The sequence below is a fragment of the Malaclemys terrapin genome, chromosome 4 (assembly GCF_027887155.1).
Source record: "Malaclemys terrapin pileata isolate rMalTer1 chromosome 4, rMalTer1.hap1, whole genome shotgun sequence".
Lineage (NCBI taxonomy): Eukaryota > Metazoa > Chordata > Testudines > Emydidae > Malaclemys > Malaclemys terrapin.
The window spans coordinates 18,822,274-18,845,851 of record NC_071508.1 but is presented as its reverse complement, the minus strand read 5'-3'; the positions used below and the strand labels follow the sequence as shown (position 1 = coordinate 18,845,851).

At 43.2% G+C, this 23,578-nt stretch overlaps 1 protein-coding gene across 7 annotated transcripts in view; it reads left to right on the top strand.

Annotated features, from left to right (window-relative positions):
* The window catches only part of ANKS1A (ankyrin repeat and sterile alpha motif domain containing 1A), a 155,438-nt gene that overhangs the window by 81,518 nt on the left and 50,342 nt on the right, over positions 1-23,578 (top strand). For 3 of the 7 annotated variants that reach the window (XM_054025503.1, XM_054025504.1, XM_054025501.1), the window contains exons 4-5: positions 14,825-14,875; positions 18,880-18,946. The exons of 1 other annotated variant lie outside the window; for it this stretch is intronic. In XM_054025503.1, coding sequence (XP_053881478.1) covers positions 14,825-14,875; positions 18,880-18,946 — 118 coding nt within the window. The remainder of the gene's footprint in view (positions 1-14,824; positions 14,876-18,879; positions 18,947-23,578) is intronic. 3 more of the 7 variants (XM_054025507.1, XM_054025505.1, XM_054025502.1) reach the window with 2 other exon arrangements.

Here is a 23,578-nt window from a genome sequence, read left to right as displayed (position 1 = left end):
GCAGTGATGCAAAGATTTCCACTCCCTTGAGCTGTTACAATAATCATAGAACCACTTGGAAGACTTGTAGCATGTAATGAGCAGTTGGGTGAAAACTATTCCTTTCCCTTCTTCCCAGGATGAATGCCCTGCTGAAATCCTGAACAAACAGAAAAGCAACTAGTTAATGTATGGTTTGGAAAACATAGTAATGTAATTGCCCAGGAGTCTCAATCCTGTGTCTTCCTTTCAGGATCTAGTGTTTCTACAGCTGTCCAGAAACCATTTTGTTGTTCCTCACCCAGGCTATATTGCAGTTTATCCTCTGTTGTCTTAACCATCTAATTGCTTATACTAAGAGAGATTCTAATTGTAAGTGGAACTTCACCACAATAATTAACTAAACTTCCAGAACACTAATGGGGGAAAAACTTCCTGACTGTGAGATCTATTAATCTGAGGATTAGCCTCCCAAAGGAAGTGGTGGAAGCCCCATTGCTGGGCTTGAGTAAACTCCCTAAAATATACTGTAGAGAACCCAACCACTCCTGCATTGACTAGGGAAATGGAATAGATGACCTTTCGCAATAGATACTCTTAACCTCTAAACTCTTAATCTCTAAACTCTTGGTTCTATGAGCCTATAAACATTTAATATACAAGCATTTGAAGGGTTTATAAAGGATAATTATGTAGAGAGTTTAACTAGAAACAGTGGGATGAAATTAAATGAAAGACCCTAGGTGGACTATCAGGATAACAATCCTGACAGTGAGATCTTATGGGATGGTCTCCAAGAGAAATGGGTAGAATCCCCATTGCCTATGTTTTTCCTAGTCTCATTTTAAATGTTGGACGCAATGTAGGGAACAGGCCTGCACTGGCCCAGGGATTTGAGTCCTGTGCTTTCTATAATAGGTATCTTACGTTCCAGTACGTCGAAGCATGAATTTTCATCTCTTCAACTCCCTCTTTGCACTCAGCACTTCCACCAGTGTTACATGAGCTGCAGTGATATAACTTGGGATGATTTCATCAGATCGCTCCCTGTTCTGGGAGCAGAGAATATCCAGCTGTGCTGATTCGGCTCAATATGAGGCAGCCTGGGCTCCTGTACAATGACTAAGCTGCACATTCTAAAGCATCTGCCTAAAATAAAACACAGCACTTCCGCTGCAATCTTGGGGCTCAGCGACTACTCGTTCATGACGTGGGACAGTTGATCGACTTGCCTATACAGGCGGAAAATTGCCCACACGTGCACTCTCAGCTAGAATTTTGTATTGAGCTCAGGGTCATTAAGTGGTTTCTGGGTCAATATCACTTAACAGCTAAAGTGCTGTAAATGTAGTTCCTGTTATATGCATAACATTTAAGGCATCAGTTCTGAGTGGAATTGGGCTACCCAAGTGCTAACATAAGAATGGCCATACTGGGTTGGACCAATGGTCCATCTAGACCAGTATCCTGTCTTTCATCAGTGGCTGATGCCAGATGCTTCGGAGGGCGTGACTAGAACAGGGCAATTAGCAAGTGATCCATCCCATCATCCAGTCCCAGCTTCTGGCAGTCAGAGGCTTAAGGACACCCAGAGAATAGTCTTGTGTCCCTGACCATCTTCGCTAATAGCATTGTTGGACCTATCCTCCATGAACTTATCCAATTCTTTTTTGAAACCAATTGTACTTGTGGCCTTCACAACATTCCCTAGAAATGAGTTCCACAGGTTGACTGTGTTGTGTGAAGTACTCCCTTAGGTTTGTTTTAAATGTTCTGCCTGTTAATTTCATTAGGTGGACCCCTGTGTCGTGTGTTACGTGAAGGGTCAATAACACTTCCTGACAGTGAGATCTACCATATCTTCCCCTTGTTTAAGGAGCACAAGTTCCTGGCAAAACTGGCTTCTCATACAATCAATTCTCTTGTCTGGTTGACTCCACAGAGGCAGTTCATTGCTCAGAATTATTGATGCCTAAATAGCTGCCTTTATTATTTAAGGGACCTGTGTTCTTGGTAGAGTGAGGGTTGGTTGGATATTTATGGTAGCCAGTGCCCAGGGTTTCCCTGATTAGTGTATGAATTGACCTTTTTACTCCTTCATCCTGTCTCTTTAGCATAAAGAGTTTCAGCTTTTACACTCTTGTGGTGTCATAATAATGCACTGCTATATTTGTGTCGTGAACTAGTTGGTTTTCTAGGGCTATATCTGTCAATGAGAAAAACATGGCCACTACCATACATGCAGTAGCAAGGAACTGGCCAGGCCATTGAGAATTAGCTTCGGACCCTGCTCCCGATATTTCTTAATCCACCATATTTACAGATGTCGAGCATCAAATGAGCAGCTCCTATGCTGAATTTCTGATGCAGTTCTGTGGTCCATGCTAAGTCCCTGCACCAGCTCTATAAAGTGATGTGCCTGCTTTATGTTCTAGTTTTAGCCCTTTCGACAAGAGCGTTTCTTCTGAAGGAGGATTAAAGAGAACTGTAAATAAAACATGCATGTTTTAGATTTGTTAGACAAAGGAAATGCACAATCCCACAGAGATTTATCAGTTAGAAACCACTTGGATACATGTGTTCCCCAGAGTGTGAATTATTTAGCTGATGAATTAATACTTCATGTCTAATGATGGCACTGGACAACACTGCCCTGCCCCTCTTTCATCTAAATAATGGGAGTGGGGCATAATGTTCTACTATCAAGTCAATTGCTTTTCTCAATTCTCCACTTCCAGGAATTGTAGAGATGCTGTTGAATTGGCTCATCTTTTTTGATGGTTGATGGTTCATTAGTATCAACATTGAGAGTAAACTGTTGCACATGTGTAGTGTCCTTTCACCATGTAAGATCTCAGCTCTCTTAGGTCCCAATACAACTGGTACCAATCGCGGAGGTAATTTTAAGCACGTGAGCCCCATTAACTGCTCATGTGCGTACATAACTAGCTGAATGAGGGCCTTAGTGAATTAAAAATACCTACTACTTATGTAGCCCTTTTTATCAGTACATCTCAAAGTGCTTTGCAATCTTTCACGTGTGTGTCTTTGCAACACCCCTATGAGGAAGGGAAGTGCTATTTTCTAGATGGGAAACTGAGGCACGGAGGGACTGTGACTTACTCAAGGTCACCAGGAATTCTGTGGAAGAGAAGGGAATTGTACCTCGGTCTCCCAATTCCTGGGCTAGTGCTCTAACCACTGGGCAAGTCTTCCTCTCTAAGACCATAACCTTTGGTTTTTGAGGGTTTTAGGTTTAGTTTGTTTTGCACTGCTGGCAAAAATCATGTAATTGTACTGTAGTAATGTATTTTTAAAAATTTAATTTTGAAAATTGAGATTTTTGTTTTGATAAAAATTAAAAACAATTGCATTGAAATAAAAAACTTTTATTTTGTTTGGTGCAAAAGCCACCATTTCATATAAATATCACCAAAAAGTGCAAAATGAGAGAGGGCCAGAATAGTTACTTTGGGCTTAGTGAGATGTAATTTATGAGTTTAACATGGTACCTATTCTGACAAGCCAATATGACTTATTTGCTGGGTAACAGCTCCCTTACGCTTTGTGTGTGTAGGTCACTGTTAAAATACTTACAATTCAAGTTGAAATCTGATTGTGAGAAAACAGTACACCGCACACTGTGTGTGTGTATGTGTATGTGTATATACATACACACATACACACACGGCTTTAAGGTCACGTCTGTCACTGAATTCCATATTTTGTTTCTGCAGTTCTTAACTTTCTAACAATGAAGTGCCAAGGGCCAGTGTGTGTGCGTTCCTTCCTGATGTATCCTTTTCCCCCTGTCCCCTTTCTGTAGTCTTCTTTTGTCTGGTCCCACCTTTTTGGTGACCCAGCCTTAGTAAACTTCATCCTTTTTTGGAGAACAAGAAAATCTCCTTTGTCACTTCTCAGCAGCTTTTACTTCAGCAGGGTCTGTTTTGTTTGCAAACTAAAATATTCTTTGCACATTTTCTGGCCTCTGTCATTTGTTTTGTGCTGACTTTAATTTCTGAGGATTAATTCCAATGTTCCTCTCCTTAGCCATTTAAAATGCTGAAATATTTTATTGTTCTCTGTCAATGTGGCCAATATTTTTATCTGATTCCTACTACTTTCTAAACAAGCATGTCTACACCACGCTTTGCATGTCCTTGATGGTCTCTTAAACTAGACTTAATAAAGTAATCTGGAGAGAATTGCTGGAGTCTGATAGGTTTGCTCTTTTCATTTCCCCTGATTTAGAGCACAAGTCTTTACCCTACTCTCTAACTCAAATCTCCCCTCACCTCCAATGATGAGGCCTTCCATCCGGAAACCTTGAAAGATCATCCTTCCTCTCAGCTAAAGGTGTCTGTATTTAGCAAATGGATGCCATGGAAAATATTTATTCAATGTATGTAGACAGCATGCCTGGTAAAATCACAAACCATAATAAACTGTCTATATCAACAATACTAAAACTGCTTCCAGCCTAACTCCGGCTTTTGGCAAAGCCTGGATAAATACATGTGTTTGCAGACCTCCTGAGCACACTGCAAACTACTGTTCTGTTGAATAAAGGGAAGTGCAAGTTCCAGGTTTGAGGTAACAGTGCACAGTCCTCCATACTTACAGCTCTAGGCCTGTTCAAGTTCCCTGGCTGGTTTCAGCTGTCCAAGTGTGAGGAGAGAGACTACAGTGCAACTGATTTAAACCATAAAGAATTGTATAGGTCAAAACGGACATCTTGACTTTTTTACTCCGAAACCAATTTGAGATTATTGTAGGCTGTGGAGCACAGGTGGACCAATCATGCTGAAAGGAATCGCTCCAGCCCAGGGCTGGCTCCAACTTTTTTGCTGCCCCAAGCGGCGAAGTGGGGAAAAAATAAAATAAAATAAAGCCGATCGGCGGCACTTAGGCGGCAGCACGATTGAGCTGCTTCATTCTTCTGCGGCAATTCAGCGGCAGCTCAAAAAGGAAGAGAAGGACTGAGGGACTTGCCACCGAAGACCCGGATGTGCCGCCCCTTTCCATTGGCTGCCCCAAGCACCTGCTTCCTCCAGCCTTCTGTCAAATGCATGGAAGTCTCACTTTTTTTAGTCTCCTGGTGTTTTGATCTGAGAAGCACATTTCTCAAGTAATGCAAATACTTGATCTTACAGCAGGGTTTATACATGGGAATAAGCAAACACAGTTTATTATTTGAATTGTATCACTATACCAGCATAGCAATGTTGCAGGTTAAATATCAGCTACTGTATGTGGAGGAATTTTTACTCGGTTGCACAGAGTTTTATGTTTATGCCCTAAATACAGATCTAAATGCACAATGACTTCTGTTCTTTCTCTCTCAGATTTGTAGGTCACCAATCTCAGGTGCTAGGCTGGGTATGTAGATAAATTAGTTTGTTTCCAATATACTGGAATAATCTAACCATTTCCGTTCATTGGATAGCTGCTTGAGTTGCGGTATCAGTTTTTCTTAAACTGCTAAGTAGCATGTTACCTCAACTTTCTGGAATTGAAGCTTTTAATGCAGTTAATGTAGATTATGCATGCTGTGTAACGAATATTTTTAAAAATGTGACCAATTTGATCATTTTTGATCCCATGGCCCTTTTTCCAAAAACAGGGATGTTCAACGCTAATGCCCTTGCCAAATTCTCACTCTAATTGCCTTCTGCCTACCTTAATTTTCTCTTGCAGCTTTAATTGTTTACTTCCTGTCTTAAACAGTTCTGTAGTGTTGCTATGTGCTGTTAAGTAGCTGCTACATTGTACCCCAGAGATGGCTGCATTTCAGTAACTCGTGAAGTGATCCCTGTATAGTATAATGTTACTGTAGGGTCCGAAGGCTCCAAAGATGCATTATATTAGATGCTGTACAAATGCATAAATGGATGTGATCTTTTTGCTGAGAAGCTTGTAATTAATGGTATGTATCTTAAGTCAGTGCATTTGGCTGAAAGGTGTTATGAAAATACAGGAGCACAGATTATAAAGTGCTTTGAGATCTTTCAGTGTATACAGTGTAAAATGACGGGCAAGGAACTTCTAAACTGAAGTTAAGTTGTTTTTGTTTTAACAGTTCCCTCTTGCAGTTGTTTGTGTTTAATATTGAATTTTACTGTTTTTGCTAGGTTTGACCCCATCTGCATAAATATAGAGGGGATGGTGGTCTTGTGAGCAAATGTGCACAGTTCGGTCTGAAATTGTGAATCCACCATAATGATTCTGAAATTTAAAGTGTTACAAATTCTGTTTTAAAAAAATGTTTGGGCTCTGTCTTGTGATTCACACTGAAAAGTAAATGTAGGGTAATATAAACCAATAGTCCCTTGACCCTGATGCAAATGAGTTTCTCTGACTATATTAAACGAGAAAGAGAGAATGTGTTTCCATATCACTAATGAACAGTTGGAGAATGTGCTGAAATGAGTAATTGACAAATCTACTGAGTCCATGTGTAGCCATGTTTGGAATATGTATATGGCTAGAGAAGGACATAACGTGCTAACTATTAAGTTTGTTGTTATATACTTAATTTGCTCTTGGGCAACTGACTTGTTTTCATAACTTCTCTTTGGATTAATAACAACAGCATTAAATTTTCAGGCCTTCGATATTAATCCTGTCAAGAAGTCCATAATAGTGGAGTCTACTATATTATGTATACGTAGAATAAACAGATAACTGATTTATGGGGCTGTAATTTTATGGAATGGTTCTGCTGATGACAGAAGCCAAGCATCATTAACAGAGATAAAAGCCCCAAGTGGTTTATGTAGTCACCTAGCCTCAGAGATGGAATTATTGTCCCAGCTCCGATCTCAGTTTTGGATTATGGAGAAGGCGAAAAATGAAAAGCGGGAGGCTTAGGTCTCTTGATCCCCCTCAGGTTTGTTTTAAGGACTAAATATACAGTACAGAGACTGTATGTATGGTGCTACTTCCTTCTAGTGGAGATAGATCAGGATTGACAGCTGATTTTCTATCAACTTGCTTTGATACCATTGACCTTGTGGGGATGTCAGCAGCTGTTGACAGTCACTCTTGAGTGGCTTCATTCCTTTCCGTCTAAGTCTAGAGATTCCAAGGGCATGCTCAAGCAAGGTTGAGCCAAATTCTGTCTTGCCACCCTTCCTGTTCAGTGAAGAAATATGTATTATGGTCTCTGTTATCATGGATGCCCAGCTCTATATTTTGATTTTCTTTTTCTGGTGGAAGCAGCTTAGTCCATCTGTGCCCAATTTAACTGGGTGAACTGTCAGGGAGTTGAATGAGACAAACTAAACTCTAATGCTAACCCTAACATCAAAAATTCTATCTGCACCTTGATGAATGGAGCATATCAGCACAGAGGCTTTTTTGAATTGCCAGCTGTTTCTACATACCCTGGGAATGATGTTTATCAAGTGTGCTTCCTATTGGCTCTTGGACAGCCCTTTCTTTTGTATTTGGACCTTATTATGGTTATCCATGCCATTGTCCCTTTGAGGTTAGATTACTGCAGTGGGGCTGCAAAGAACTTGGAAACTGCAGCTAGTGCTGGTTACAGCCATCGGTGTGGCACCCTGACTAGATATGCTTTATTAAACTGTATGTTTAAAAGAATATTATAATACACCAAGTGCTTGGGAGAGGTGGAACGAATACATGTGAATATGTAAACCAGATTTCCCATGGTTCCTTTGTTTAGTTGTCAGGGGGGTTCCATATTAAGGGATCATTAAGGATGAGTATTGTAAACGTACTGAAATCAGGAAACTCATAAGCCACAGCAACTTGGCTAGCTTGCCTGTTGGAATATTTTTGATTACCGTATGTTATGGCTGTAACGTATTCATTTTGTGCACGTGCGCGTATAGCAATCTGCAATTAGAGAATTCAAGCCTTTGTACAAATCTAGCTTAAGTATTTGTAACTAACCGTTCACTATTGTACTTAAGTGTCATAACTAAAATCTCATTTCCTGACTTGAGTACATTTGTTTTTCAGGCTAAATGTCATTTTGTCACTTTTGCAATGAATTTGTGGGGGTTTTTTTTCTTTCATATATGGATGTCAGAGCTAGATCTGTGCCCTATATGGAGAACTTGTCCACTGCTCACATCTTTGCTTTTTCTTGTTCACCAATAAAATAACTTTTTCCCCTCCCTGCTGTGATGTCCTGAGGGTCACTGATTGGTTCAATCTCCCTACTCTGATAGTTACACCAGGGATATTACTGTGGTCCATGTTCAATTGCAAAGTTAAGGTTCCCTCTTGAAATCAACAAAAGCCTGAGTAGTCACAGCAGTCACTGCCATCCTTCTTTACTCACATTGGAGGATCACCCTGGCCTTGAAGCCTGTAAAAAAGTATCAGGATGTCAACCAAGGGTGGCAGAATTTCCTGTCACTGATTCCTGGCTTTTAGGGTGTGTTAGATGACGAAGAGAAGTTGCCCGAGTGATGAGGTAATGTTTCTAATTTAACATTTTAAAAAAGTCAAACATTTCATGGCTGTTGTCTGGTCCTACAGTCACAAGGTTCCTGTGTTCAGCACCCTTGTATAATAGTAACCCCCCCATATAGCTATTGCAACTCAGTTCGCAGCAACCTGATGAATGACTTGCTATACAGCGAGTGTCCGCCTTGTGCTGTGCTAGATCAAACATACCAGTCTTGCTGCATTCTCTGCTCAGCTGAGTACACTTCACCTGCAAGCAAAAAAGGCATCCGTGTTCCTAAAGCTTGCTTCAGTGGTCTTGTTTCTCTTCCTTCCTGTCAACCTCAAAATAACGCTGGCTTGATAATCGCTGCCAGAAAATCCATATAATTGAAAATAACCAATTGTCCAATCATGCGTACTTTACTGATGTTCCATTGCTGTCTGAAATATAAACCTCAGAATGAAATTAGTAAGGATCAGGATTTGAGTGCTTGTGTGCAGTAGAGAGACTTCATTTTAAAAATACACCACTCTGTTTGTCAGTTGCAGGAGTTTAAAAATAATGAAATTCTAACCCGTCACTTACTTATTTTGCAGCTATGTCCATTTAAAATGAAAAAGCCCTTTTAAACTAAACTTTGCATGTGGCTTTCAAGACTAAAGGATGCTGCCAGGGCTGGAATCTTGTCTGTTTCAGCTAGTGGCAAATTTATACATGGAAGTTTATGAACCCCTGATAATAAGGATTTATAATGGAAATCCCAACAGATCCTTAACATTGCTAGTGCTGGAGGGTGTCACTGTAATTCACGAACACTGTACATATGGCAGAGGCAGTATGGGTGATTTATTTCTGCATGTTTGTTACTAAACTTTAGTGTCTAATAATAGTCAGGATAAAGGTGACTGTGCTGCCATTTTTTAACCCCTGTGCAATCAGCCAGTGAACATGGGCTGATAAGCCAGTGGCCTTGTCCTAACTTCACTGTGACCTGTCCAGCTTCTGGGGTGGTGATGCGATACTGACCAGGAAAGGGCAGGGGGAACCTAAAGGAGGGTTAGAAGTAGAGGAAGTTAATCACAGGATTTATTTTTTCCACTGAGATCCCCAAGGCTCTTCAGATCCTTGAGGGTGCACGAGGTGGTATCAGATGCTATCCGCAAAGAGGCAAATAAGCTAAGGAAGCACTAGGTACTAAAGAGACTTGAGGAAGAAGCCTATAGTGTGGGTACCTTAGGGAGGTACCTGTTACACATCCAGTGCTCTCCTTTGGGATCTTACAGATCTACTTTAGCAAAACCTTCACAATTCACCTTTAAACCTATCTAGTCGCTGGTGGTAGGGAGGAAAAAGCTTTCACAAGGGCTGATCTGCTTACATGGCTCTTCTTTGCTATTACCTAGTACATGATGCCAAAATGAGTTGAGGGGGTGTGGTGTGTGGGTTTTTTTTGCTTTTTTTTTTGTTTTGTTTGTTTTTTTTAAGGAGTCCACTTACTGTTGAAAGTGGTGATGTTGGGGTCTGCCATTGAGCTTTAAAAAACAGGTATTTTTCTAAGCAACCAGGTGCCCCCTCCCCAAATCATAAGTGCCACACCCACAGTGTTCTGTCCAATGAGGTCTCCATCCTGCTTAGTTTCAGGAACTGATGCACAGGTTTAGAGGAATAAGGAATGACCATGGGACTGTCTTGCAGTTTAGCTTTGGACAAATGGCTTAGTCTGCTTTTAAAATTGGGGCAATTCCCTGTAGGAGTGGTGATGGAGCTAAACACTTATATCGTGTAAACTGCTATGTAAATGTGATTAATACATCTGTGGCACTAGAGGCAGTGTCCAATGGCATCTGGGTCAGGAGGAACTTTATGCTGTCCAGAAGTACTCTAAAAGGATTTAAATGAAATCCATCTGACATGGAGAGGCAGAGGTTTTAAATCCTGATTAAGTAAAAGGACTGACTGGATCTCATCCTAGTACTTGGTGGATGATGCACTCAAGCCGAACTGTCCATTGATTGGGATGATGTGCAATCCCTATTCAGGATGCCTAGGACTGGAATGATAGGGATACTCCACGATTGCAGTATCTTGGTAGAGCTGGATGGAAACAGCTGCCTGTGTAATGTCTGATGCCATCCTTCCCTGTTTGCAGCATGCTTTGCCTGGCTTTACAAATGCTGAAATTAATTAAACATTTTAAAGCTAAAATCCCCAATTGTTCTGTCTTGTTAGTGCCCTGAACTATCCCTGTAGAAGCAATCTTTCCATGGCCCAGAATTAACTTAAGGACCTCTTGCAAAGCACACCTGGGTCAGTACCCTGAACAGTCCCTGTTGGTATTGACTTCCTAGTAGTAGTCTCCCTGGAAAAGGCTGGGGCAGGGTTGGAGAGGGAGGAAAATGCCTTCTAGAAATTTTAGAGAAGAAACGGAGCTGCCATGTCAGCTGATAAGAATGCTTAAAGCCTTTCTAGTTAGTATACACAAAATGTCCATGTAAGGAGGCGCAGACTCACCCCTGCGGCGTCTCCTGTTGGTTGTCCTCGGGAATTAGCTCTCCTAGCCTTGGAGCGCCCTCTGCAGGCCAGTGATCTCCCTTGCCACTGGCCCCATGTCCCTCCCAGGACTGCGGTGCCCCTTTCTCTGGGTGCAGCCCCCTGGCAGTACCCCCACTGTTCTGGGTCTCCCCCTCCCAGGGGAACCTCCACCCACTATCCCCATTTCACCTCAGTCTTGGCTACTGCCCAGTCTCCATCTAGCCCCCATTCACTAGGGCAGACTGCAATATCAGCCACTCATCACAGGTAAAGGGGTTCAGACCTGCTGCCCCCTGCAACCCAGTACCTAATAGGCCTTACCAGGCCGGCAGCCCTGGGGCTTTCCTAGGCTGGAGCTCCCTGGCTCCCTTGGCCTTTCCCCAGCCCTGCTCCACTCTAGGCACTTAGTTAAGCTCCCTGTATCCAGGCCCTTCTTTCTCTCTCTCTCTCTCTGCATTCAGAGAGAGACTGTCTGCCCCGGCTTCCCTGCCTTTATAGGGCCAGCTGAGTCTGTTTGGGGCATGGCCACAGCTGAGGCAGCCTCCCAATCAGCCCAGCCTAAGGCTCCTAGGCCCAGTCCTCTCCAAGGGCTAGCTTTTAACCCCTTTCAGGCCAGGAGCGGGTAACCACCCCGCTACAGTCCCCTTCCAGCAGGCTGCCCTCTTTTGGCTAAAGGAAACATATATTTACTCTAAACAGAGCAATTTTGTAAGGCCTATATCCTGCAGGGAAGAAGATTTTATGTTTTGGTTGTGATTGTAAGAGGTGGAGTTGCAGAACAGCAGGGCTGATTATTGCCAAAAGCAGCTATGTATTTTGACTGTCCATTTTCTTGGGGGTGGGGATGCGTTGAAAACCATTTTGGATAACACAGCCTCGGCTCCAATAGATCTCAGCCACTGAAACAGCTGTGGCTATCCAGATCACAGGCGTATGTTGTTTCTGTAGGGATAACCTTGAGGTACCCTTGGAAATCACTGGTGCAGCATGTGGGGGATGAGCATAAAACTCTGTGTAGATGACAAGTCTGAGGGCTCTTTAACCATAGGTCATTAACCTTAGGCTGCACCAGAAAAAACTAGAATAGCTGCCGATGAGCCTTGGTGGCAGAGGTCAGTGTCAAATTAGCATGTCCCTGCGTGCTTTGGTGCTCTTTGAATGAAGTTTCCTTTCCCTGCCTCCTGCATGCAAATGAATCCGTGCTGACAGCCTGACTTGTGAGAGACTGTCTCCTGGTTGAGATTATGATAAAAGAGCCAGTGACTTGTTAACGCACCTCTCTGTTTGCCTCTCTCCAGGGACTCTGAATAAATGGACTGGCTGGCTCTGGAGGGAGGTGTTAGCTCTGTAGGGGAGTATCAGACCTAGTGTTAAAATGGGCTCTGCAGCTTCGTGTCTCTCAAGGTAGGAGAAAGCAAACAAAGTACTTAGGAGCTAGCTGTGCTGGGCTGTGGAATAGTGCCACCAAGGGATGCCCTCTTTCATATGTAGCTTTCAAGGAAGAGAGGAGAATCCCTGAAAGCCTGCATTGTCCCTGACTTGACACTAGTGTTTTCATGGAAGACTAGTGATCTGTGCCCACTCAGAGAGGGCTTCTTTCCCTCAGGCCACCTCAGTGGCGGCTGCCTGAGGACACCCGGCATGAATGGTCATATCTAGGACCATATCCTAGCCAAACAATATTTTGTGCTCAGCTTATGTTGCTGTTCACGCTGAAAGATGATGCCTTTACCCCCGATGCTGTGAGGTGAGGGCTCTTCTTGAGGAAGTGCACTGTCAGAATGTAGCACCCATTGTGTACCGTGGGGGCAGCAAGCAGTATCTTCAGCATTAAGCATGTCATCCGCTAGCTATTTAGCTTAGATTTTACTATGCTGCTATGAGCAAATTTTTCCTAATTTTTTTTCTTTCTTTTAACCTTTTTAAAATGGCATTCTGTTCTGAAGTAAGTTGATGGAATACTGTTATGATGGCTCCTGTAGATGTAAAATTACCCATGGAGGAGCAGTGTCTAACAGTACTTAGAACATGGTGGGTTAAGCCAAAAATAGCCAGGGGTCTGAGAGTTCAAACTAGAACCGATTCAGTCAGAGTTAGCACTATGTTTAAACATTGTTGTATTTAATAATTCACTGGTGGGAACAAACAGCCTAAGAACTCTCTTGCATTGCTGCATATTTGTTCCAAAATATCTCCATTTTATTCCTTGTCCTGGTGCTTTGGCATACGTTTGAGAATCGGCACGCTCTGTCCATGCAGCAGAGGTCAGGAAACGGACTAGATGACCTCTTGAGGTCCCTTTCAGCCCTCCATTTCTGTGATTCTAGGAAATGGGTGCTCTTATATTGATTCATTTTGTTTTGGGATGGTTTCATCTAGTGTTGCTCAACCTTTTCAACTTGGCAACGCCTTATTCGAAATAAAAAAATTTTGCACCCCCTTACAACTACTGTGAAAAAGAAAAAAAATTACTGGTGATAAGCCCATGTGATTTCCTGGTGATTAAGGTTGTGACAAAGAGTGAGAGCATGTAGGGAGTGGGGAAGAGAGATGGTTTCTTTAGACTGTAATACATTTTTCAGTGCCTAATGACAGTGACTTGTGGATTAATCCAGTGTTTCACAATTGGTGGGTCTCAACTCCTGTGAGGTTACAAAAGGTAATGTATCACCATGGGACTGTATGTGAAGACCTACTATTAATGAAAATTACAAATGGTAGGCAGCTTCCGTTGAGTGAAAGTGTTAACAAGTGTTGTAGATGTTTTTAAAGGATTAACAATTGTTAGTTGCTCTCTTCTACTGCAGAACTGTTTGTAACTGTAAGGACGTAAAAGGGGTTGATTTTTATCTCCACTCCAAACATGTTCAGTTTCCACTGTTGCTGATGCTAGATAGTGCTGTCTAACTGCCTGACTACCAGCTAAACTGAGCTCGGAGTTGCTTGAGGCTGTGAACCCAGCTGCAGAAGAACGTTGACCTCCAGTGAGGGGCAGGAGGCCATGGTTATAACAATAATAACTGTTATGCTCCAGTGTTTGTATATTACTGTCCCCTGTGGACAGTTGACATTCAACTGTGCAAGTCTTGAATTCATCTAGCCCACCTAATTACTCAGATGAGCATGTGGCCTTTCCAGGCAGTTTAGCAAGTACCAAGAACACTTATAGTAGTGCAGAGGTCAAGGGTAAAGACCTTTGACCTTGGTCTTTACCTCCCTGGATTATGGGTTGGGAAAACCCTATATGCACCCCTTGGAAAGGTTGTTCTCCTGAGTTGGCAACCCCTACTCCTCTCCTTCCCCCCCCCCCCCGGTCTGTCTGTTTTTTTTTTTTTCTATTGTACTTCCTCACTGTAGCATCTGAGCACTGTCCCATGCTCACACTGGAGAGAAATGAGTTTCTAAGGAAGCTCTGCGGACACTGGGGGAAAGTGAATGAATTGGGGAGAGTCCTTCATTATTGCATAGATAAATCTAAGGATGCTCCTTCTGGAGGGCCAGAATGCTGCCCTGTTGGCATCAGCGGCCCTCTGGAAGAAGCATAGAGGAGAGAAAAACGGGTGGTCTTTCTAAGGGGAAAGTCTTCCTGCCCTTTCATCATTGTCCATCCCTGAGGGAGAACCTGCTGTGGCAGAGCAGGTTTGCAAGTGGTCCAGCGTGGGAGTAGGGATTCAGCTTGTACCAAGGGAGCCCAAAATCACCCTCCTAGAAACAAGTACTGGGAGTTAGAGGGGGTTTGCTGTGCTAGGCAGCTGATGGGAGGGGGTTTTCCCCGAGGCGCATGTGGATGGTATTCAGCTGGGTGTCAGTTCTCCTGAGTGCAGAGGGGGTGTAAATGTGGGGTTTGAATTGGCTTCAAACATGCTGTTGTGATCTTTGTTTTCCCAGCAGTGCCAGCAGCAGTCGCTTCACGTCCTCAGAGCTCGATCATTCCAGAGTGTAAGAGACTGGCAAAGCACTTTGCCTCTTGCTGGGAAGCGGTCTGAGGGAGCTGGGGTTGCTTGAACAAACATGTTTTCCTCCTTTTTCTCCTTCCAAAGTTTTCCTTGGTGTTTGGTGGTTGTAGTAGAAACTTGGTTTGGGCCAAGTGAGTGTTTTGCTCCAAAAGGTCATCTGAGAGTTCCTCAAACTTTCAGACTTTTTTTAACTGAACTGAATGTCTTAAAGATAGTAGCACCTGCTTAAACTCTTGTAACAAGCTTAATCAATCACCCCAAATGTGCAGGGCTTAATGCCCTTAAGCTTCTGGAACTCTAGAATGGTATTGGGTTTTTTTTTTGTTTGTTTTTTGTTTTTTTAAAAGAACTATCCATGTATTCCATGGCAAACTGGACCCAAATTCTGCAGCAAGGTCTCTGGATTCTGTGGCAGCAGCCTAGAAACCTTGCAGCAGTTCCTCTTTTCAAATAAAAAAAAGGAAGTTTTAATGATTAAATATGAAAGGTGAATAAGGCAATCAATACAATAGCCGCAGTGTTTATTTGAATAGTAAACTTAGCTTACAATGTCTTCATGTTTACCTTTTACAGTATTGTGTGGATTTTAGTAGCAACAATACATAAGTGCACCATGGAAGGCTGTAGTTTTGTCAGCCGTGGACTTGGTGCTGGGAAGGCGTAGGAGGCAGTTCAAGATTGGCTACTTTAAGGGATGTTCCTGCTGAAATTATCAGCAGTGAGAAGGTTAACTTTTACACTAAAATCCCCCCCCTTCCTCCTCTCCCCCGTCAATATCTCACTGAGAAGTGTGAAGCAATTCACATTTGTTGTTTGTTCCAGGCTGTCTGCAGACTCAGGCAGATGTCACTTCCACTTTCATATTTTCATCACAACCTTGAGGGCTGGAAATGGTGTTTTTAAGTGAAAGTTGAGATTCAGGAGCACTGTAGGAGAAGAGTGGAGGTTGCTTTTCCCCTTTCTCCATCCCCAGCTGAAGAATGTTAGAAGCTGCAAACTGTAATAAGAAGCATCTGTTTGGTATTGCCTTTGATGCTCTCAGCAGGAGGCAGGTTGGCTTTTAAATTCAGTTTTTTTTTCCTTTTAATAGGCACCAGTTTAGCTGATCCCACATTTCTATTGTGTCAATACTGCAGAGCTGCGGATTTAAAACGGAGGCTGTCGATTAGCTGAAGAAATGAGATCTTTCCTCTGTCCCTTAAAGCTGTGTTTCCAGGGCTCCCTATTGAACTAGAATGTGTCTGAGCCTTAATAGCGAGATCAAATAACACGATGAGCAGTCCTATACTTTTTTTATCTGAAGAGAAGACTCCAGAGATCACAGTGCTGCAAGATATGTAGCAAACGGTGCAATTTGCTTGTTTTTGTGCTGGGCTTTTTAAAGGGCTGCTATTGTTTGCCCACTAATATCTGTATGGATATTCATGCCCTGCACATCCCCTCTTACTGTTAGATCCTTTTAGAGGGGCCCTTGAGCCTACAGTAATGAGAGGGGGAAATAGTCTGTATTTTTTGACTAAAGCTGTATAATATAATATATATGGAGATACACCTATTTCATAGAACTGGAAGGGACCCTGAAAGGTCATCGAGTCCAGCCCCCTGCCTTCACTAGCAGGACCAAGTACTATAAATGAGCTTGTCTTCTATGAATCAGACCTTCATATACCAGACTGCCATGTTCAGACTGGCTAGTTCCTTCACCTGCTTCTGTAGAGCAAAGGTGGGCTGTTAACCTTGGCATACATAGCTGGTGTTACACTGACCTGACTTGTCTCCTTAGTATCAGACCCACTAAGATCTGCGATCCATTCACAGCTTGGCTCAGAGTAGTTCTCATCAGCTGAATGTTAGGCAGTCCTGTTTAAGGTACCATGGGAAGAAAGGCAATAAATATTCTTTCCCTGGATGTCGTAGGAGGAGATCTATAGGTAGAGCATCTGAATTTTCCCATTAAGTGTGTCTGTGTCAGTCAAAGGTTGTTTTTAAAGCCCAGCATTAGACCTCAAGGCTTCCATAGAGAACGGCATGTCTGTGCGGGCCATTGGGAGTGAGGGGGGAGAGAAAATAATTCAATTCCTTCCTTCCTGGTTTTTACCAGCTGATATTTCAAACTTGTTTTCAAAGCCCCCAATAAAATAGTTCTGACTATGTTGGACACATTAGAAATACCCGTGACCATGGCTTCTAGGTGCAGTGAATCCTCCTCACACCTTAGTAAAATCCTTGTCTTCTACATATGATTGCATGACTCCTCTTCCCTGATAGAGATGTAAGGTGACAAGTGAATTGCCCCATCTACTGTGAATACATGGGAAGGATTGTATTAGAAATCTAACTTGGCAGAAGTCCTTCATGACGAGGGTTTTCAGAGAAGCCTAGGGAATTAAGCTCCCAGCTCCCACTGAATTTCATCAAAGTTGGGCATCCAACTCCCTTAAAGCATTTTAAGGCTGCTATCTTCAAAAAAGCCTATCGCTCTGGGGGTGAGTGCCATCGGGGTAGCAAGTTAAGCAGCTTTCCCAAATGATGACAATTTCAGATAGGTTGTTTTTTGTAAAGCCAGTGAGCAGGTCCAAAGCAATTCAGAACCTTCCCTGCCCCTACCAATACACCTTTGCCCAAACCTTTCCTTAAGATCCAAATAAGTTCTGTGAATTTTTTTTTCACTCTTGTTGCATGTCCCTGATCATCTGTATCCCATCCAGCAGCAAGTGCACCAAAATCTTGCAAGAGGGCATTCTCGAGATGTAACCAGAAATCTCTCACGGGGAGGTGGGAGTTTACTTTTGAGACTTCCTGCATGGCTGTTGTAGGGTTAAACACCCAGATTTCAAACTGAATCTGAGCCTCCTAAGGGTCTCCTACTGCTGTCCATGAGGCAATAGCAGGTTGTAATTAAGAGCAGAAAATCTCATTTTAATTACATTTTCTTCCCTGTGTTACTAATGCCTTAAATTACGGAAGCTGTAAAAATTCTAAGTTTCACTATAGATGCACAACTTCTTGAGTTTCTCAACCTGGACAGTGAAATTAGCCTGGTCAATTTCACAGGGATTATTTTTTTATCTTAGAAAGGTTTCTATTGGCATTTAAGAAAATGTACAGTAAAACTTCCGTTTGGTCTTTTAGATTCTGTAAAAATCTTAATTTACAAAACTTGGATTTTGGGGAAAATTTGATGACAAAATCCAGGTCCAAGGAAGAAGGTGGTGAGGGGAGACAGATCCCTGGCAATAAAAGTTTCCTTTGGTTTTTCCTTTGACTATGATTGAAAATTGAATGGGGTTTGCCTGGAGCTGTGGGCTCTGAGCTGCTTACTTCTGGGTATAAGGTTGTTTTCTCTTCCCTCTTCCAGTCGTTTATCCCAGAATGCTGCTGCTTTTGCGAACTGCATCTATTTCAGAGCTTACATTGGCTGTTCAGCCCTGCTGTCAGTAGAAGTGGCTTGTTAGGGTGCCAGAGGCGAGGGAGGGTGGTCAAGAAACAGAGGCCAAGTGAAGCGCACCTGCTGCATGCCACAAAAGTGTTAATGTGAACTGCGTTTCTCAGGCTTTTTTTGCTTTTGGTGAAGGAGGGGTTGCATGTTTGTCACGGATGGCTTTTGAGGCCTTCTCTCCCCCTCACTCCCCTCTAATAAAACTTGGTGCTCCACAGAGGAATCTTGTGAGATCCTTCTGTTGATGCAGAGAAATAGGTGGCTTTTCACGGGACAGTAACGGCAGTTGGGAAGGATGGGGGTCTGTGGAGTCCCAAGCCCACCCCCTCTCTCCCTCTTTGATCCATTCATTCTTAAGAAAATCTCCTTTCCAGGCCAATTTTTAAGGACAGACCCTTATGGGTTGGTGGGGTTCTTAACTTCCCTTCCTTCAATGTCACCTGGGAACCTTTAGCAGCTGCATGGGGACAAGCTTCCAAAGCTGCCTCTATCACTTTCTGCTGAGGCTTTAAAAATATTGTGGCAATATACTGTTTTTATATTTTCAGATTGAGAAAATCATGAGCTCCATCGGTGAAGGAATTGACTTTTCTCAGGAACAGCAAAGGATCTCAGGTACTGTGCTCAACTACTGTGTTGTATTCAAAGCCTGACGTAATGGCAAATCCCTTCTTCTGAGCAGCTTTCTCAATCTGCCTTTGCATCCAGAAGGGAAAACGAATGAGAGGACTAGGATCATAAGTCATATCTCATAACTTCTGTGTGTGGCGCTACCACAGCTGTCAGTGTCCGGATTTTGGTGGCTTATCTACCTTTCATGTAGGACCCCCACCTATGTCATATAATGTGAGTAATCTCCTTCTCACAGGTATTGGATGGTGAGAGGGAGGGTTGCAGAGGTTGTAACCGCATCCCTAGCAGGAAGATGAGCTTTGGTTTACTGCCTAATTTAAGACCAAAGTTGGCAGACGTCGTAGAAAGCCCTGTCTTGTGTGTCAGGTGGAAGTTGGCTGCTTTAGATTTGTTGCCTCCTGAGAAATGAGAGGCCATGAGTTGGTTTTTTTATGTGGATCCCTGGATGATGATGTCAGCTCTTGCAGTTCTTGAGTCTCCCAATATTTGGCAGTGTGTTTTTCAAGGTTTGGCTCCTGCAGTCAGGTGATGCCATCAGAATCTGAGCTGTGAATTTACAAGAAAGGTTTCTAGTCTTTGTGATGTGAGAGAGGTTCAAAATCTAATGGCAGATAAAAACAACCCCAAACTGATTTTAAAAACAACTCGTATGTAAGCTTAGCTCAGGACTTGGTGAACTCTTTGGGTTGGCAATAGTGTCTAGGGCATGGCACCTGCTTGGGTGCTCTGGTGCCTCAATGAACTTTCATCCCTGGGTAAATGTAACCAGTACAAAGACCACCTACTCTAGGAATTGCATTGTATCTTCAGAGGTACCTTCTGATGCATGGGGTGGAGAGGTGAACCTCCGAAGCGCAATTTGCAAAATTCTCCCCACTAGGTAGGTAAGATACTTTGGTGAAATGGTACTGTTCTTCCATTGTTACTGGTCTCCGTACACCCTCAGAAGAATCAAACTAGTTAGGTTTACTGCTCTGTCCAAAATGTTTGTCTCAAGCTTTTTGTTCTCCTGTGATGGCTGGTGTGACCAGGAGGCATTTTCCTTCATGTGCTCCCTGTCTGCCTGCTTCTTCTGAGGTGTTAATTTGCCTTCCTCCTTGTAGTATATAGATGTAACACGATCCCTTCTAGACAGAAGAAAAATCCATCTCTTAAATAAGATTAAGATGAAGAAAAACATGAGTGTCTGGGTTCCCAAGACAGCTAAACGAGGTGAGCCCTACAACAGAGTTCTTTAGAACAAAAGTTGGATTTCATTTCCTGGGAATTACTCAGTCCATTCTCTCCTCTCCCCTCTCCTCCTAAACCCAAGAATGGAAAGCCAGAGTGAATTTTTCAGTGCCCATTCGGAGCTGAGTAAGAAAACACATTTTGTTCTGTAGAGGTTCAATTTAGGCTTTGGTCTCAAACATTTTCTCTCTCAATCTTGTAATCTCACTTAACAAAAATACCTGGATTTAATACAGAGATGAAGGTATCAGGGGTTGCCTCTAAAATTCATATCTCCAGCTCAGTCAACCAGTTGTCTTGTATACTGTGGCAGCCAGCGATGTAAGGAAGAATAAAGAAGTCTCCTTTTCCAATCCTGTGTGGCTTGTTTCAGCACCCAGACTCCCTAGAACGAACTTCCTTATTGTTGTTGTATTGGAGTCTCTTGTAGGCTCCTGCAAATATTCCACAGATTAAATCTATAAATAACATTTTTAGATGCCTTGGAGCAGAAGCCCTTGAACAAAGCTTATATAGGACTCTGCCTTGGAAGGATGGAGGACCCTTTTCAGGCCCTCCAGATGCCAGTCCTGCTCTCTCCCCTGGGAAGACAATGAAAAGGCATTGATGCTCGAACATAAAAGATCTTCTCTGCCTCAGGGATGCACTAAAATTCGCTGTTATGAAGCCTATGATGGGAAATGATTTTATGGGAAGCTCATAATGTCTCTGCAGATGGGATAATAAAAAACCCTCCACTCTTATGTCACTGCCTCTAAATATGAATGGAAGATGGCTAAGGGCATGGTAGAATTAGGTAAGGAAGCATGGCTTAGTGGTTAAGGCACTGGGCTGCGATTCAGGAGATTTGGTCTCAAGAATTCTCAACTCAGGTACAGGCTCCCTTTGTCCTTAGGCCAATAGTTTAATCTCTCTGTACCTCAGTTCCCCATGCGTAAAATGGCAGATACTTCCTTTCTCTTACACTCTGCCCTCTCTGAAAGTGTGAGTGTGAGTAATAAGTGCGTTATGGGCAGAATTTAGGATGATGCCCATTGCTGGTCAACACTTGTAATGCAGTGATTATGGCCTTGTCTCGTACGCTTGGCGCTTTACAGGCTGCTCCTGGCAGACTCTCCAATTTGTCCAAAGGTCAGCCTCAATGATACTCTTTTCCTTTCGTGTTAGTTAGATGCAGAAGCAGCAAGCGAGGGAAAATAATAGTACTGCATGTCTCCAACATAATCTAAGCTGACTTTCTTATGGCAGAGATTTTTCTGTTCCCCTGGATTGCTCTCTAAACATTTATTCTCCCTCCCCCTGCCTTTAACCACCAGCAGCCAAAGGGAGGGCTAGTGAAAGCTTCTGTTTGCCTCCGCTCAGGTGTTTTGGAGGAGCGACACATGAGAACGCGAAGGGGGGCTTCACAGGGAGAAATCCTGCCTTTACATTTTCCAAACCCAAAATGCTTCAGTGGAACAGCATCTGCGCTCCGATAAGGTGCTAATATGTATCTGTGCACATCTGCCATAGTAAACCTTAGCTTATTGCAGTTTGCTGCTTGGGTTTTGCATTGGCCAGGAGGTACCCGTCATTTCTTCTCAGTGGGAGTCTATCCTGTGACTGCTGTAGATTTTCTGCTTACTGATTAGGACTTGCTTCTCAAGTCAAATAGCACCACCGCATGTGTGCGTTGAAATAGGATATATTTTAGGTCCAATCCAATGATGACCAGTTAGAATCTTCCTTTGTGACAGCCCCCCTTCGCAGGACTGTTTGTAGCCATAGCCGGGAGTTTGATTGATTGACGTCATTAATGAGGAGGCCTGAGGAGAAGGGATTCCATTTTTGCTTTAGCTATTGTGCAGGGAGATCTTGGTAAAATGGACACTTGTTTTTCAGAAATGGGCTGACATGTGCAGCTGCTTTGTTATTAACCCATATGTTTTTCTATAGGCTGTGCTGTGTTACAGATTTCCTTTAGATCCTCTGTGTAGCAGCTTCTCTAGACATGCAGATGGAGAATTGCAGCATTTTTCCAGTAGAAAATTTTTCCTTTTTCTTCTTTTTCCCCTTTTCTTCTCCTTTCCCTCCCACCCCCCAAAATGATTTTTAGTGGCTGGGACCTGGCGAATGCATTGCCAGCCTCTTCCTGCCAGGAGGCATGAGTGCAGTTGTCTTGGAAGTGGTTAGGCCAGAGCTAAACCTTTGCATCTCTTTTGTAGTTTAACCTGTGTTGTGCAGTATGTCTGCTGAGCTGTACTCATGATGCAAGTCGTCTCACGCATTCAGAGACCATGACAAGGAGTTCCTCAGATTTATTTTTACGTCTCCCAGAGCAGATGGCATTTGGGGAGAGTGTCTGTCTGTCTAGTCAAATCCCTGAGTTTCGCACCCTGGGGTGCTAGTTTGCCCTGCTCAGTGCGTTATGGAACTAATCTGTTCTGAGCCCCTGCTTTTTCCAGCTGCATTACTGTACTTATCTGATCCTTGTTTTGAAGGGAAGAGAGGGCCCAACAGGAAGGAAAGATGGTCCAGTGGTTAGGGCACTAGCCTAGGACTTGGGGGACTGGGGTTCAAATCTCTGCTATACCACAGACTCTCCCTATGTGACCTTGGGCAAGTCACTTAGCTTCTCTGCCTCAGTTCCTCAGCTGTAAAATGGGGATAATAGCCCTGCCTTGCCTCATGGCGAGGGGAGGGCAGGGGAGGAGAGGAGAGGGGATGTTGTGAGGAATACATTTGAGACACATGTAGATAGTAAGGTATGGGGGGAGAGATAGCTCAGTGGTTTGAGCATTGGCCTTTAAACCCAGGGTTGTGAGTTCAATCCTTGAGGGGGCCATTTAGGGATCTGGGGCAAAAATCTGTCTGGGGATTGGTCCTGCTTTGAGCAGGGGGTTGGACTAGACCTCCTGAGGTCCCTTCCAACCCTGATATTCTATGATCTAACTATATGGACCCCATTACCAAAGATAAATAGATGGCTTTCTTTTTTACAGTGTTTGGGCTAGAACTTATTGCTCAATCAACAGGAGTCAGACTTCTGGTTTCCCAGTGGGGCTTGTGGAAGATGACCTATTCTATCCAACCTACTTCTTGGCTGGATCCCAAGGGTGGGGTATCTTAGACCAGGGAAAAAACCCTTCTGTCCAGTTGAATCGTATTCATTGATCTGTGTCTGTAAGTGCTTTTCAATGGCTTGGATGATCAAGAAATCCCGGCTCTTAAAGAGAAATATATTCTCCACGTCAGCTCCATCTTAAAGCGTTTTTTTGGCCTGGAAACAAAAAGCTTTGTATTGCTTCAACAATTTAGCCTGTGGTCTGTATCCCTGCAGAAGTTGGTGTGTTTTGTGCAGTCTCGCGTTTCTTATTTCGACAGCCTGCTCTTGATCATTTCTTC